This window comes from Bufo bufo, chromosome 6 (genome assembly GCF_905171765.1).
Source record: "Bufo bufo chromosome 6, aBufBuf1.1, whole genome shotgun sequence".
Lineage (NCBI taxonomy): Eukaryota > Metazoa > Chordata > Amphibia > Anura > Bufonidae > Bufo > Bufo bufo.
Window position 1 is genome coordinate 188,122,088 of NC_053394.1, and position 15,471 is coordinate 188,137,558.

General features: G+C 42.2%; 1 protein-coding gene across 2 annotated transcripts in view; it reads left to right on the plus strand.

The window, feature by feature from the left end:
- Positions 1-15,471, plus strand: part of ZFP91 (ZFP91 zinc finger protein, atypical E3 ubiquitin ligase) — a 273,314-nt gene that overhangs the window by 87,959 nt on the left and 169,884 nt on the right. For both annotated transcript variants that reach the window (XM_040438017.1, XM_040438016.1), the window contains one exon: positions 13,336-13,452. In XM_040438017.1, coding sequence (XP_040293951.1) covers positions 13,336-13,452 — 117 coding nt within the window. The remainder of the gene's footprint in view (positions 1-13,335; positions 13,453-15,471) is intronic.

Below are 15,471 nucleotides of genomic sequence, written 5' to 3' on the forward strand. Positions count from 1 at the left end.
GGATTCTCACTCCTTATAAATGGTGTTGGCCCACCCACAATTGTGCTTTTTTCAGCTTGTTATAATATGTGGAGTGGATTTGGTTACTTTCATATTGCTGTTACAATTTATACATAGATGTAATTAAAAACATAAAAACATAAATATTACTCCCCATATAATAACTACAATGTTAAAATATTAAGACAATAGTCCTAGGGAAGAATTGCAAGGTCGGTGATACATTTTGAAGTAAAAACGCATCAAAACCGCAGCCATGTGAACTGCGTTTTGTATGCGATTTCTATAATTTAATGTTCTAAAGGGCAAGATGATCCCTACCAAGGGACTTGGACATAAGCCGCATCAATATACTTAGATCTTGTCTGCGGTTATATGGTTTATTAATTTGTTCCTCAGATTTCATATGTTGCTAGGATAATTGATAGTAATATATGTGGGGAGCCGTCCCATGGGGAGGAGAATCACAGTGTCAATTATTGATCAAACTGCGATATCTCGTCCCCACCGGATAACCCCCCACTGTCACAGGAAACCGAAAACCTCCATCTCAGCATTTAGACCCCTTGGTATTATGGTGTCATACTCAAAAATTCTACGAGATTCCTGTCGTGACATATGTGCGATGTGGTTACCTCCTCTCCACATTTTTTTGACCCTTTCTATGGCTGTGAACTTTAGGCCAGTTGGGTCACAATTGTGTTGAATTTTAAAATGTTTTGATAGGGAGTGTGTCTCTAAACCTTTCTTAATATTCGCCACATGTTCAGCTATTCTCTTTTTGAGTGTCCTTTTGGTCCTGCCTATATATTGTTTCCTGCACCCACATTCCAACAGATATATAACATCGGTAGAATCACAGGTTAGGCATTCCTGTATCTCTACACTGAAGGAATTTGTTGTGGATTTTACCCACGTTGTTTTTTTGGGGAAATTGGTAATCTTGCAGTTTGTACATCTGCCACATTTAAAAAATCCATTAGTTGTTAACCAGTTTTTCTTTTGTTGTTGTTGCCCATCCTTTTTGCTTTTTACTGTTGGGGCTATTTTGCCTGCCAAATTATTTGCTCTTGTGTACGTTATTTTTGGTACATCACTCAAAAGTGGGCCAATTAGTTTATCTTTTAGCAAATGTTCCCAATGTTTACGGATGCTTCTTTCCATCACTCTATATTGAGAGCTGAATGGAAGAATAATTCTTAGTATTTCATCTGGCGATTGTGGTGCCCCTATCTCAAAAAACTCCTTTCGTTCCATCTTCTTCACTTTTTCCAGTGATTTGTCTATCAGTTGGACTGGGTAATCTCTTTCTAGCAATTGTTTCTTCAAGTTAGCAGCCTCTTCATCAAACTTACTCTCAACCGTACAGTTCCGCTTGAGTCTGCGGAACTGACCGGTTGGTATGTTGGTTAGCCATCGCGGAAGGTGGCAACTGGTAAATCTGATGAAGCTGTTTTTGGCTACGGGCTTGAAAAACGTACTGCATTGCAGTCTGCTATCCCTAATCCATATCTCTAGATCTAAGAACTCTACTTTCTCTTGACTAATGGTAGGACTAAATACCAAGTTCTTGTCATTTTTATTAATGTCACTGAGGAATACTTCAAGAGACTCAGCAGTGTTGCACCAAATGAACAAGATATCATCAATGTACCGGCGCCACAGCACCAGATCCTTCCCCAGCCTGGGTAAGATGATCTCTCTCTCCCATTGAGCCAAGAAAAGGTTGGCATAGCTGGGGGCGAATCTGGTGCCCATGGCAGTGCCGGTACATTGCAGATAGAACTCCTGCTCAAAAGAGAAATAATTGTGAGCTAGAATGTATCTCACTCCATCTAACAGGAATTCCAATTGTTCTACCGGGAGCCCAGCATCTCCTGACATTTGCTCATATAATGCCTGTGTCCCCCTGGTATGTTCAATGACTGTATAGAGGGATCCAACATCCAGTGTCCCCAAGATCCACCCATCTATCCAATTGACTTCTTCCAATGATTTAATAATGTCAGTGGTGTCACGAATATATGATGGCACTCGCTTGACATAAGGTTGAAGCCATTGATCAATATACTTGGATAGGTTGCATGATATAGATTGAATTCCCGACACTATTGGGCGACCTGGGGGTGCTTCCAGGTTCTTGTGGATCTTGGGGACACAGTAGAACATTGGGATTCTCCTCTCAGTATCCAGGATGAACTTAGCTTCTTGATCAGAAAGAAACTCAGCTTTTACCCCCTTTACACAGTATTCTTTTAGAATATTGTAATATTCCTGTGTGGGGTCTCCCTTTAGTTTTTTATAAGTATTTTCTGATCTTAGCTGTCTATAGCATTCTTCTATGTAATCTGTCGTATTGAGAATAACTACGGCCCCGCCCTTATCGGCTGGTCTAATTACGATATTATTTTCTTCCTGTAGGGATTTAATAGCCTTAATCTCTTCTCTGCTTAAATTTGTGTTAACTTTTCGGCTTTTAATTCTTCTCAGATCACGTTCAACATTGTTCCTGAACGTGGCCATTTCACTGCTGATCTCCTGCCTGGGGAATTTTTTAGATCTAACTTTAAGATCTGTATGTACATATTTATTTATATTCCCTCCCATATCACTCTCCCTATTGATGGGGTTTTTTAGGAAATATTTTTTGAGACATAGGCGTCTGATGAATTTCTCCACCACGACAAGAGACAAGAATACACAGTCACAAAACACAGAATCATGTTCACGATTACAATCTGAGGGAGCGTCCGAGAGAATACACACAGGGCAGGGGGCACTACCAGACACACAGGCAGGAACACAGACACCAGCACAACACAACACATCATCACACACCAACAACCAGCAGATCACAAAGGCACAATCACAACGAAGAATTCGGAGAGGACGACATGCACAAAAGGAGAAAATACAAAAATTAAAAACACCAACCACCAATGTAATAAATATCAGTGATATTGCACTTACAGAGACCCAGGTGCAACTTCTTAATAAGGGCCTTAAGTTTGCTCCCACCAATTCTATGGACAAATTCGCCACATACATAGGAGTGGAGAAATTCATCAGACGCCTATGTCTCAAAAAATATTTCCTAAAAAACCCCATCAATAGGGAGAGTGATATGGGAGGGAATATAAATAAATATGTACATACAGATCTTAAAGTTAGATCTAAAAAAATTCCCCAGGCAGGAGATCAGCAGTGAAATGGCCACGTTCAGGAACAATGTTGAACGTGATCTGAGAAGAATTAAAAGCCGAAAAGTTAACACAAATTTAAGCAGAGAAGAGATTAAGGCTATTAAATCCCTACAGGAAGAAAATAATATCGTAATTAGACTAGCCGATAAGGGCGGGGCCGTAGTTATTCTCAATACGACAGATTACATAGAAGAATGCTATAGACAGCTAAGATCAGAAAATACTTATAAAAAACTAAAGGGAGACCCCACACAGGAATATTACAATATTCTAAAAGAATACTGTGTAAAGGGGGTAAAAGCTGAGTTTCTTTCTGATCAAGAAGCTAAGTTCATCCTGGATACTGAGAGGAGAATCCCAATGTTCTACTGTGTCCCCAAGATCCACAAGAACCTGGAAGCACCCCCAGGTCGCCCAATAGTGTCGGGAATTCAATCTATATCATGCAACCTATCCAAGTATATTGATCAATGGCTTCAACCTTATGTCAAGCGAGTGCCATCATATATTCGTGACACCACTGACATTATTAAATCATTGGAAGAAGTCAATTGGATAGATGGGTGGATCTTGGGGACACTGGATGTTGGATCCCTCTATACAGTCATTGAACATACCAGGGGGACACAGGCATTATATGAGCAAATGTCAGGAGATACTGGGCTCCCGGTAGAACAATTGGAATTCCTGTTAGATGGAGTGAGATACATTCTAGCTCACAATTATTTCTCTTTTGAGCAGGAGTTCTATCTGCAATGTACCGGCACTGCCATGGGCACCAGATTCGCCCCCAGCTATGCCAACCTTTTCTTGGCTCAATGGGAGAGAGAGATCATCTTACCCAGGCTGGGGAAGGATCTGGTGCTGTGGCGCCGGTACATTGATGATATCTTGTTCATTTGGTGCAACACTGCTGAGTCTCTTGAAGTATTCCTCAGTGACATTAATAAAAATGACAAGAACTTGGTATTTAGTCCTACCATTAGTCAAGAGAAAGTAGAGTTCTTAGATCTAGAGATATGGATTAGGGATAGCAGACTGCAATGCAGTACGTTTTTCAAGCCCGTAGCCAAAAACAGCTTCATCAGATTTACCAGTTGCCACCTTCCGCGATGGCTAACCAACATACCAACCGGTCAGTTCCGCAGACTCAAGCGGAACTGTACGGTTGAGAGTAAGTTTGATGAAGAGGCTGCTAACTTGAAGAAACAATTGCTAGAAAGAGATTACCCAGTCCAACTGATAGACAAATCACTGGAAAAAGTGAAGAAGATGGAACGAAAGGAGTTTTTTGAGATAGGGGCACCACAATCGCCAGATGAAATACTAAGAATTATTCTTCCATTCAGCTCTCAATATAGAGTGATGGAAAGAAGCATCCGTAAACATTGGGAACATTTGCTAAAAGATAAACTAATTGGCCCACTTTTGAGTGATGTACCAAAAATAACGTACACAAGAGCAAATAATTTGGCAGGCAAAATAGCCCCAACAGTAAAAAGCAAAAAGGATGGGCAACAACAACAAAAGAAAAACTGGTTAACAACTAATGGATTTTTTAAATGTGGCAGATGTACAAACTGCAAGATTACCAATTTCCCCAAAAAAACAACGTGGGTAAAATCCACAACAAATTCCTTCAGTGTAGAGATACAGGAATGCCTAACCTGTGATTCTACCGATGTTATATATCTGTTGGAATGTGGGTGCAGGAAACAATATATAGGCAGGACCAAAAGGACACTCAAAAAGAGAATAGCTGAACATGTGGCGAATATTAAGAAAGGTTTAGAGACACACTCCCTATCAAAACATTTTAAAATTCAACACAATTGTGACCCAACTGGCCTAAAGTTCACAGCCATAGAAAGGGTCAAAAAAATGTGGAGAGGAGGTAACCACATCGCACATATGTCACGACAGGAATCTCGTAGAATTTTTGAGTATGACACCATAATACCAAGGGGTCTAAATGCTGAGATGGAGGTTTTCGGTTTCCTGTGACAGTGGGGGGTTATCCGGTGGGGACGAGATATCGCAGTTTGATCAATAATTGACACTGTGATTCTCCTCCCCATGGGACGGCTCCCCACATATATTACTATCAATTATCCTAGCAACATATGAAATCTGAGGAACAAATTAATAAACCATATAACCGCAGACAAGATCTAAGTATATTGATGCGGCTTATGTCCAAGTCCCTTGGTAGGGATCATCTTGCCCTTTAGAACATTAAATTATAGAAATCGCATACAAAACGCAGTTCACATGGCTGCGGTTTTGATGCGTTTTTACTTCAAAATGTATCACCGACCTTGCAATTCTTCCCTAGGACTATTGTCTTAATATTTTAACATTGTAGTTATTATATGGGGAGTAATATTTATGTTTTTATGTTTTTAATTACATCTATGTATAAATTGTAACAGCAATATGAAAGTAACCAAATCCACTCCACATATTATAACAAGCTGAAAAAAGCACAATTGTGGGTGGGCCAACACCATTTATAAGGAGTGAGAATCCACTCACTCGGTGGCCACTGAGGAAGGGGTGTAAGACCCTGAAACGCGTCTGGCATTACAGAGTGAGCGTGGATTCAAGCAAAAGACCAAAGAAATTGGATATCTAGCTGTAAGCGCCAAAGATTGACTTCCGAATTTGAAATTGCCGCCGCACAGCACGCTATACCAATGTGCTATTAGGATTCATATATATGTAATTTATAGGTTGTTACAGTATATTTTCTTATGTAAATTTTAGGGGTCTGTTTTTAGAATATTAAATCACATTTACCTAATCGTCCAGTGTTTCCCATATGTGAGTGCCCCCTCATTTCGTACATATTCCATTTCTCCTTCTAGGTCCTGAGGGTAGGACCGGAGGGTGAGCACCTATCCATACGTGATAGGGGTGAGCCGCTGTATTTTATATACGATAAAAAAAACTATACACACCGTATTTTTCGCCCTATAAGATGCCCCCCCCTTCCCCAAAAGTGGGAGGAAAATGGCAGTGCGTCTTATGGGGCTGCCACTGTGAATGACCCACAATACAGGGGGTGCCGGTGCAGTCACTGTATTCTATTACACCGGGCCCCGCTCACTGTACTAATCGTATCTACTGTAACTGCAGGCAGACAATGTTTAACTATAGATATGTTCAATCCAGCAGCCTGTACTTACGATCATAACAGTGCCATCCACAGACCCCCATAACAGCGCCATCCACAGGCTACCATTAGTTCAAAGCCCACCAAAAACACACCTTTTGGTTCAAAATATTATTTTTCTTATTTTCCTCCTCAAAAACCTAGGTGCATCTTATGGGCCGTTGCATCTTATAGGGCGAAAAATACGGTATGTGGTATCGTTGTAATCATACTGACCCAGAGAATGAAGGGCACAGGTCAGTTCTTCTGCAAAGGGAACACCGTGGGAACAAAACCCATAAAATGATGGAGGAATTGCGTTTTATTTAGCCAATTCCGCATTTGGAATTTTGTTCCCATTACATTTTATGCCATATTAAATGATGGCATTAGAAAGTACAACTTGTCCCACCAAAAATAAGCCGCTATGTGAACGGAAAAATAAAAAAGTTAAGGTTCAAGGAAGATAGGGAAGAAAAATGAAAACTAAAAAATCTCTGCTATCATATCGCCATTTCTTAATACTGCAGTATATAGCAGACACTGGTGTATTACTCAAACCTAGTGAGGTGCGGGCCGTCAGTAGACCACATAGCGTGAGTAATAGCAAGAGCTTCACTCATGCTCCATGGTCACATGAGATGCAAAAAATTAGCATCAAGGATTTTCTGTGTCGATTTACTCAAATTAATCGAGTAATTGTTGCAGCCCTACTCCACTCCTTCACATGCTGGAGGGGATGCTGACAAATCTGATTGGTGAGGAGACAGAAGACTTGACACCTCCATTTCATGTCCACCTGAACCCTAAGCGGATGAACTGGCAGTAGAGGAGGTGGAGGACATAAATACCCTGGAATTTTATACACATCTAAGTGGTTTATCTGCCCAAGCAACAGGAGAGGAGCATGAGGAGCTAGAGGGCAACGACGAAGACAATGCAGGTGACCCCGACAGACCATGGCAGTATGCATGGAGGTCCTCCAAGTCCTATGTGCAAATCGCCAGATGCATAGTTTCATGTTTGTGTAGTGACAGCCGAATTGTCATGATTCAGCAGAGGGATACCTACTGGTTATCTGCATTGCTAGACCTTCAATACCGGTCATAATTGTGGGCATTTTTCAAACCACCTGAGAGGGATGCTACTATAGAGATATGCTGTGTAGTCAGTTGGTCGCTGCCTATGAATGCCATCGCCTTCTGCGCTCCCTCTCCACTGCCGTGCTTGGGGGAGAGGGGGGACAGGATTAGCACCAGATCCATATGCAACAACTTCAGTATGGAGCCTCTGATGAACGGTTTTCTTCAGCCGCCTACTGAAGAAACCAACCAGCAGCAGCAGGACATGCAGCAGAACCTCAACCAGCAGGTGGTGGCAATTGGTGCACCCTGTCACCCATGATTCAAGATCCTCCGGACTACTGGGCATGTAAACTTGGTGTGGCCGCAACTGGCCAAGTTAGCCATGGGCATGTTTTCCTGCCACATTAGTGTGGCATCAGACCAGGTGTTCAGTGCGGCGGGGGGCAAATAAGCATGCCCATGGCAAACCCGTCCCTAAGAGAACTCTCCTTTCCTCCCTAAATGTTGAGAGTAACCTTCATAAAGATTAATCCAGTGTAGATCAACCTGAATTTCCAGATGCCGGAGCCTGATGCAACAGTAATAAATCATTTTGCCACTAATGTTCATACTGTAGAGTGCTGCCACAACTGAGTATTCTGCAAAATGGACAGTTTCTTCTGGCTTTGTGCTGCTGCCACCCGCCTGCTTCTCATTTGGGTTTCTTGGCCTACTGATATGTACGTGTTAAAATTTTTAAAAGGATATGCATGCCACTGTGCCTTGGTTTCTGCTTCTACTGTGATCTACCACCATCTTGTGCTGTATGCCACTGCTGCCCCCTCCCCACTCGGTCATGGGGCCACTATTGTGCCTGTTTGGTCGTGTTGACATCAACATTTATTTTTCTTCTTATCCGTCAGAAGAACAGTGAAAAAAAAAAAAAAAAGGACCCGATATTTTTAGCATCTGTGAGGCTACTTTCACACCTGCGTTAGGTGCGGATCCGTCTGGTATCTGCACAGACGGATTCGCACCTATAATGCAAACGCTTAGATCCGTTCAGAACGGATCCGTTTGCATTACCATGAACAAAAAAAAAAATATATATTATTTTTTTTTGTTCATGATAATGCAAACGGATCCGTTTTGACTTTACATTGAAAGTCAATGGGGGACGGATCCGTTTGAAAATTGAGCCATATTGTGTCAACTTCAAACGGATCTGTCCCCATTGACTTACATTGTAAGTCTTGACGGATCCGTTTGCCTCCGCACGGCTAGGCGGACACCCGAACGCTGCAAGCAGCGTTCGGTTGTCCGCCTGCTGAGCGGAGCGGAGGCTGAACGCTGCCAGACTGATGCATTCTGCGCGGATCTGCATCCACTCAGAATGCATTAGGGCTGGACGGATCAGTTCGGGGCCGCTTGTGAGAGCCTTCAAACAGAGCTCACAAGCGGAGCCCCGACGCCAGTGTGAAAGTAGCCTAAGTCCTAAAGCCGGAGTGGGGTTCAAGACACAGATGAGATGCAAATATTTCCATTACATTTTATCTCTGTTTGGAACCCACTCAAATACTGGTGCAAAAAACTGACCAGGTGAAAGAGGCCATTTAAAAAAAAAATGATTTGAGATGTAAATGGCCAAAACGGATGCAAATTGAGTAGTCAGTATTTTGCGTCCGTATTTGTAAGCCAAAAGCAGGGGTGGGTCCAAAACACAGAAGAGATGCAAATTCTTCTATTACATTTTATCTCTGTTTTGATCCCAGTCCTGGTTTTGGCTTACGATTACTGATCAAATACTGACAATCTGAAAGAGGCTTTATGGATGCTCAAAATACAGGCTTGACGGATCAGAAGAACGTAAAAATACACAGTTATGAGAACACAGTCTTATTGCCATTGCTGCTGCCCCCTTTCCCCACTCTGTTTTAGGGCCACTATTGTCACTGTAAGGGTGGGTTTACATAATGTTTTTCCCATCCTTTTAACGTATACAAAAACGTTAAACAGATGCCTCACACTGATGCCATACAGTGGCATCCGTTCACCATAGAGTTCCATTGTAAAAAAAAGGGTACCTTTCTCTTACCATTGTAAAAAAAAAAAAGTATACATTTTTTTTTACCGGACTCTGCAGGATTCAAGAACGTGGTGTGCTGCGTTTTGTATAGTTTTTTTGTAACGTATACGTCAAACGGAGGCATAAAATGTGATGTGAACCCACCCTTGCTGCTGCTGCAGTAAGCACAGTGATAAATTAGACCTGACGGTAGCAGTAACCTGACGCACAAAATGCATTAAAAAGAACATTGTGCCTGCTTGCAACACTCAATTTGGTAAGCAGCCTTAGGCCTCGTCCACGCTTCCGTGTCAGTTTCACATCCATAAAAAAAAAAGCACTTGTGTATCATCTGTGAAGTATCCGTAATGGGTCTGTGTCTCAGTTTTTTCCCTATGTGTGTCATATGTAATTCACAGGTGTTTCTCAGCTGAAAATTAATTTAAAGAGCATTACAATTCTCTCAGCTTAGCGGATCAGGCAGAAGCAGGAGCCCACTCCGCTCAGCTAATCCTGGCATAGTACATGGGTACAGGGTACCCATGTGCTATGCCAAGAGTTAGTAATTGTCCAGGGAGCACAGGCAGGAGCAGCAATGTGCGCTCCTGCCCGTACTTGCAGTGCTGCTGCGGCCCCATTGATAAAATGTACTTGGTACACCGCTGAGCTATTAGCAGTGTTCAGAGAAAAAAGTTTTAAACGCACAGTGAATGGTGCGCTTTAGGCAGGGAAAAATGTAGTCAAATTAGAAAATTGATTAATAAAGTATATTAGAGATAGTTGTATTAGGGACAACATATTAAAAGTTTTTATAAAGGTTTAGTTACTCTTTAATATTTTTTAAAATATTTTCTTTTTTATTACACTTTTTGATAACTAATATAATAGCCCAATTGTAATGTGAATTTAAAGGATTTGAGAATGAATAAGCTTATGAATAAGCTTATGAGAGTGAATAACTATATTTACGAAGTGGGATTAAATATAAGAGAACACAAACAAATCACATACAGAATAATAAAAAGTAAATAAACATCATTATGCAAACCTGCAATATAGTGTAGGGATCCGGTCGGCCATGCTATAACACATAGCTGTTTACCTCTTTGTAACACATGCCCGACACCCCAGGGTGTACAAGAGATAGGTCAAAGGAATTCTTACATCCTACGAAGGATGAACTAGAGTCCACCCTAATTGTCGGTGCAGACCACAGTTATTCCCATCAGCCCCTCCTCCAGTGTGAGATCACTCAGGGATGTGGTCTTATCAGCACAATGGGGGGTGGGTACTACCATTATAGGGAATTACAAGGAATATCCTTACACAGAATACTAAAAGTATTATTAAAAAGACAAAATTAAAGGGAACAGAACCAATCAGTACTTAAAAATACCCTTACACACCCTTTTTTACATCTGGAGTGAGTGGGGGTAAAGTTGCAGATTGCGGCGCAAAGTATCTACATAGTTTTGGGATAGCCAAGTCAAAGTTCTGACCTTAATCCAATAAAAATATTGTGAAAGGACCTGAAATGAGTAAATCGTAGGAAAAATCCCACCAACATAACAGAGTTGAAGTCTATCTAAGAACAGTGTGAGGTTTTTATTTTCCTATTTACACTGAGCAAAAATATAAACGCAACACTTTTGGTTTTGCTCCCATTTTGCATGAGCTGAACTCAAAGATCTGAAACATTTTCTACATACACAAACGACCCATTACTCTCAAATATTGTTCACAAATCTGTCTAAATCTGTGTTAATGAGCACTTCTTCTTTGCCGAGATAAACCATCCCATCTCACAGGTGTGGCATATCAAGGTGCTGATAAGACAGCATAAATATTGCACAGGTGTGCCTTAGACTGCCCACAATAAAAGACCACTCTGAAATGTGCACAGTCAGTATCTGGTGTGGCCACCATTTGCTTCACACAGTGCAACACATCTCCGTCGCATAGAGTTGATCGGGTTGTTGATTGTGGCCTGTGGAATGTTGGTCCACTCCTCTTCAATAGCTGTGCGAAGTTGCAGAATATTGGCAGGAACGCCGATCCAGAGCATCCCAAACATGCTCAATGGGTAACATGTTCGGTGAGTATGCTGGCCATGCAAGAACTGGGATGTCTTCAGCTTCCAGGAATTGTGTACAGATCCTTGCAATACGGGGCCGCTCATTATCATGCTGCAACATGAGGTGATGGTCGTGGATGAATGGCACAACAATGGGCCTCAGGATCTTGTCACGGTATCTCTGTGCATTCAAAATGCCATCAATAAAATGCACCCGTGTTTGTTGTCCATAACATACGCCTGCCCATACCATAACTCCACCGCCACCATGGGCCACTTGATCCACAACGTTGACGTCAGCAAACCGCTCACCCACACGACGCCACACATGCTGTCTGCCATGAGCAGTAAATACCGTGACTCATCCATGAACAGAACGCCTCTCTAACGTGCCAGGCGCCATCGAATGTGAGCATTTGCCCACTCAAGTCGGTTACGACGACGAACTGCAGTCAGGTCTAGACCCGATGAGGACGACAAGCTTGTAGATAAGCTTCCCTGAGATGGTTTCTGACAGTTTGTGCAGAAATTCTTTGGTTATGCAAATCGATTGTTGCTGCAGCTGTCTCGGTGGCTTGTCTCAGACGATCATGGAGGTGAACATGCTGGATGTGGAGGTCCTGGGCTGGTGTGGTTACACGTGGTCTGCGGTTGTGAGGCCGGATGTACTGCCAAATTCTCTGAAACGCCTTTGGGGACTGCTTATGGTAGAGAAATGAAATGAACATTCATTGCACGGGCAACAGCTCTGGTAGACATTCCTGCAGTCAGCATGCCAATTGCACGCGCCCTCAAATGTTGCGACATATGTGGCATTGTGCTGTGTGATCAAACTGCACATTTCAGAGTGCTCTTTTATTGTGGGCAGTCTAAGGCACACACATAGGAGAAGTGCTCACGAACACAGATTTAGACAGATTTGTGAACAGTATTTGGGAGTAATGGGTCTTTTGTGTATGTAAAAAATGTTTCAGATCTTTGAGTTCAGCTCATGCAAAATGGGAGCAAAACCAAAAGTGTTGCGTTTATATTTTTGCTCAGTGTAGGTACAGTGGCAGGCCAATTGGAAAAGTTGTGGATGGAATCTACATTTCTTCTAGATCTGTAGTGTCCTCTATCTGAGGCAACCAGGGAGTTAATTTAGAAGAGACAGAGATATATCTCTCTTTTGGTCAAAATATAGTAATAGGGTTTGGATTGCCAGAGTTAGGGGACTTAGCAACCACTTTGGTGAGCTCTACAAAAAAAAGTGTGAACCTGTCAGATGGGGGCAACCTGGGGAAAGGAGCAGGTGCTGTGAACCTGTGAGAACATGGATTTATACTGCATTGTTTGTTTTGTGTTTGGTACTAGTGCCATCTAGGAGCTATTCATGTTTAATCAGTATCAGAGAGGCATACGTTTTTCATTTGCTTGATTTGTTTTCTTTCTGTTATCTAAACCTGAAAATGTAAGTGATCATGGGAGTCCTCTCAATGCATTTTACGGCTGGTTTCTTGGAGCACAGTGTCTGAATGCAAGCGAGTATGAAGATAAAAATTACATTACCGGACTCTCCGACACTTACACTATACCCTCTCATACTAGTCTGGGGGTCGTTTTGAAGCTGAAAGATTCCCTTTAAGAGCGTATGTAAATGATGACCACAGTTTAGTGGCCTCACTGATGATCTCTTTCTTCTACTTGCATAGTGTTAATGCAATAATTATACTTTGCATGGCCAAAAATGTATCATTTTACTACCCTCTTTGATTTTTCCACAATTCTTTTTTTAGGTCATCAACTGGCTCCAGACGGCGAGGTCCTCGTACCAGAGAAGAGACAGCCCCTGTAGAAGTAAAGATGGAAGTGAAGGAAGAGAATCCAGTCCCTGAGCCAGAAGCCCCTAGGAAGTATGTGACATAATAGATACCACCCAAAAACCCCTAAATAATGTGACACCTAGAATTTCCACATAGTGATAGGTATAGTGATAAGATGGATAAAATGGACACCAAGTATAATCCATCACATTTTGGTTAGCACTGTGTTTCAGTGCAGTCCATTGTCCATTTTAGGGTAGGGAGAGACTGAATGTATTGTTTTCTGATGGTATTACAGTCCAGACGCCCAGAAACATATACATATGTGTTATATGTTCTTCTTTGTACTTTTGGTTTAGTACTCCTTTAACCCCTTCCCGACAGCAGTCATACATGTACAGTGCACTGATTGGGTGGGTGCAGAAACTGCTTCCGATAGATCAACGCAGAAGCCCAGCTGTTCCTGGCAGCTGAGCCCCTGCTGAATTCGTCGGCATAGGTGAAAACACAGATGCAAGCACAGGGTTTGCAGAGGGAGGTCCCCATGCTTGCCTTCTACGGAAGCCTGTGAGACCCATCCCCCTTGCTGGGTCTTATAGGCGCGCTGTCAGTGTATTACACTGACAGTCAATGCATTACAATACACACTGTATTGTAATGCATTGTAGAGATGATCAGACCCGCAAAAATTAATGTGCTGCAGTGGGACAAAGATAAAAAGGTAAAAAAGAGTTGGTGTTTTCCCTCATCAAGCTATGCACAATTTAAAAAATAGACATACTGTATTAGGTATTGCAGCATCCATAATGACCGGCTCTATAAAAATATCACATGATCTACCCTGTCAGATGAACGCCGTAAAATAAAATGAATAAAAACAATGGCAAAATAGCCATTTTTCAATCCCTTTGCGTTACAAAAAAGCGTAGTAGCGAGCAATCAAAAAGTACCACTGAAAACGTCACCTCATCCCTCAGAAAATGAGCCCCTACACATATTCCTCTCAGAATATGGCAACACAAAAATACCTTATTTTATTTTTTTAAATGATTTTATTTATTTATTTTATTTTTCTGATTGCAAATAAATAAATAGACATATTAGGCATCGCCTCCGTAATCACCTGCTCTATAAAACTGTCTAATGGTCTACCCAGTCAAGTGAATGCTGTAAACAAATTTTAAAAAACCATGTCAAAACAGCCATTTTATGTCACCTTGCCTTACAAAAAGCGTAATAGCGAGTGATCAAAAAGTACCCCTAAATGGTACGAATGAAAACATCAACTAATCCTGCAAAAATTGAGCCCCCACTCAAGACAATTTGCAGAAAAATTTATAAAAATGCCTGAGATTGCAAAAAAGAAAAAAAAATAGACATATCAGGTATCGCCCGTAACCACCAGCTATATAAAAATTTCACATGATCTACGCTGTCAGGTGAATGCTGTAAAAAAAATATAATAATAATTCTCTGACCCCCCCCTCCCCAACAGCAATGACAGTAGGGTGATTGCCGCCTCCGGGACAGGAAACAACACAGAAGCTCAACTTTAAAAGGGGCCTCCTCCCCTTACCTAATTAGTGTTGTTTCCTGTCCTGGACAGGGTAGAGGCTCCTACCTGTGTGTGCAGGTTCGCAGAAGATTCCTCCGCACGGCCTGGTCTTTGCCCCCCGTTTGGGGGAGGGCCGTTGCAGTGGACCGGGGACGTGTGGCCTCCCTTCCCTGTACCTTCAGCGTAAGTCCTGTTCAAGGCAGCCCCCGGCATGCTGGAAGTCTCGCTCTGAATCGCGGCCGTCATGGAGAGCGGATCTGTGTGCAGTGACTCATGCTGTTCCCTTCCTGGAAATGTCGGCTCCTGTGGAATTGGATACCGCCTGCAAGCCTCTAGATGTGTCCGCAAGCACCATCAGCCTCCTCTCCTGATTTGGGCAGATTGATGTATGGGGTTACGCCTATTATCCACATGGGTGCCTGGTGTTGGTGTGCTTTTTTGGAAAGCTTCTGAACCCTATTCTTATTTTTTTTCTTAAAATTGTAGGGTAGAGACACCTTCACCTCCAAGGCACCCGGGTCTGATTCTAATCGCAAGAAGTCATTTATGTCAAA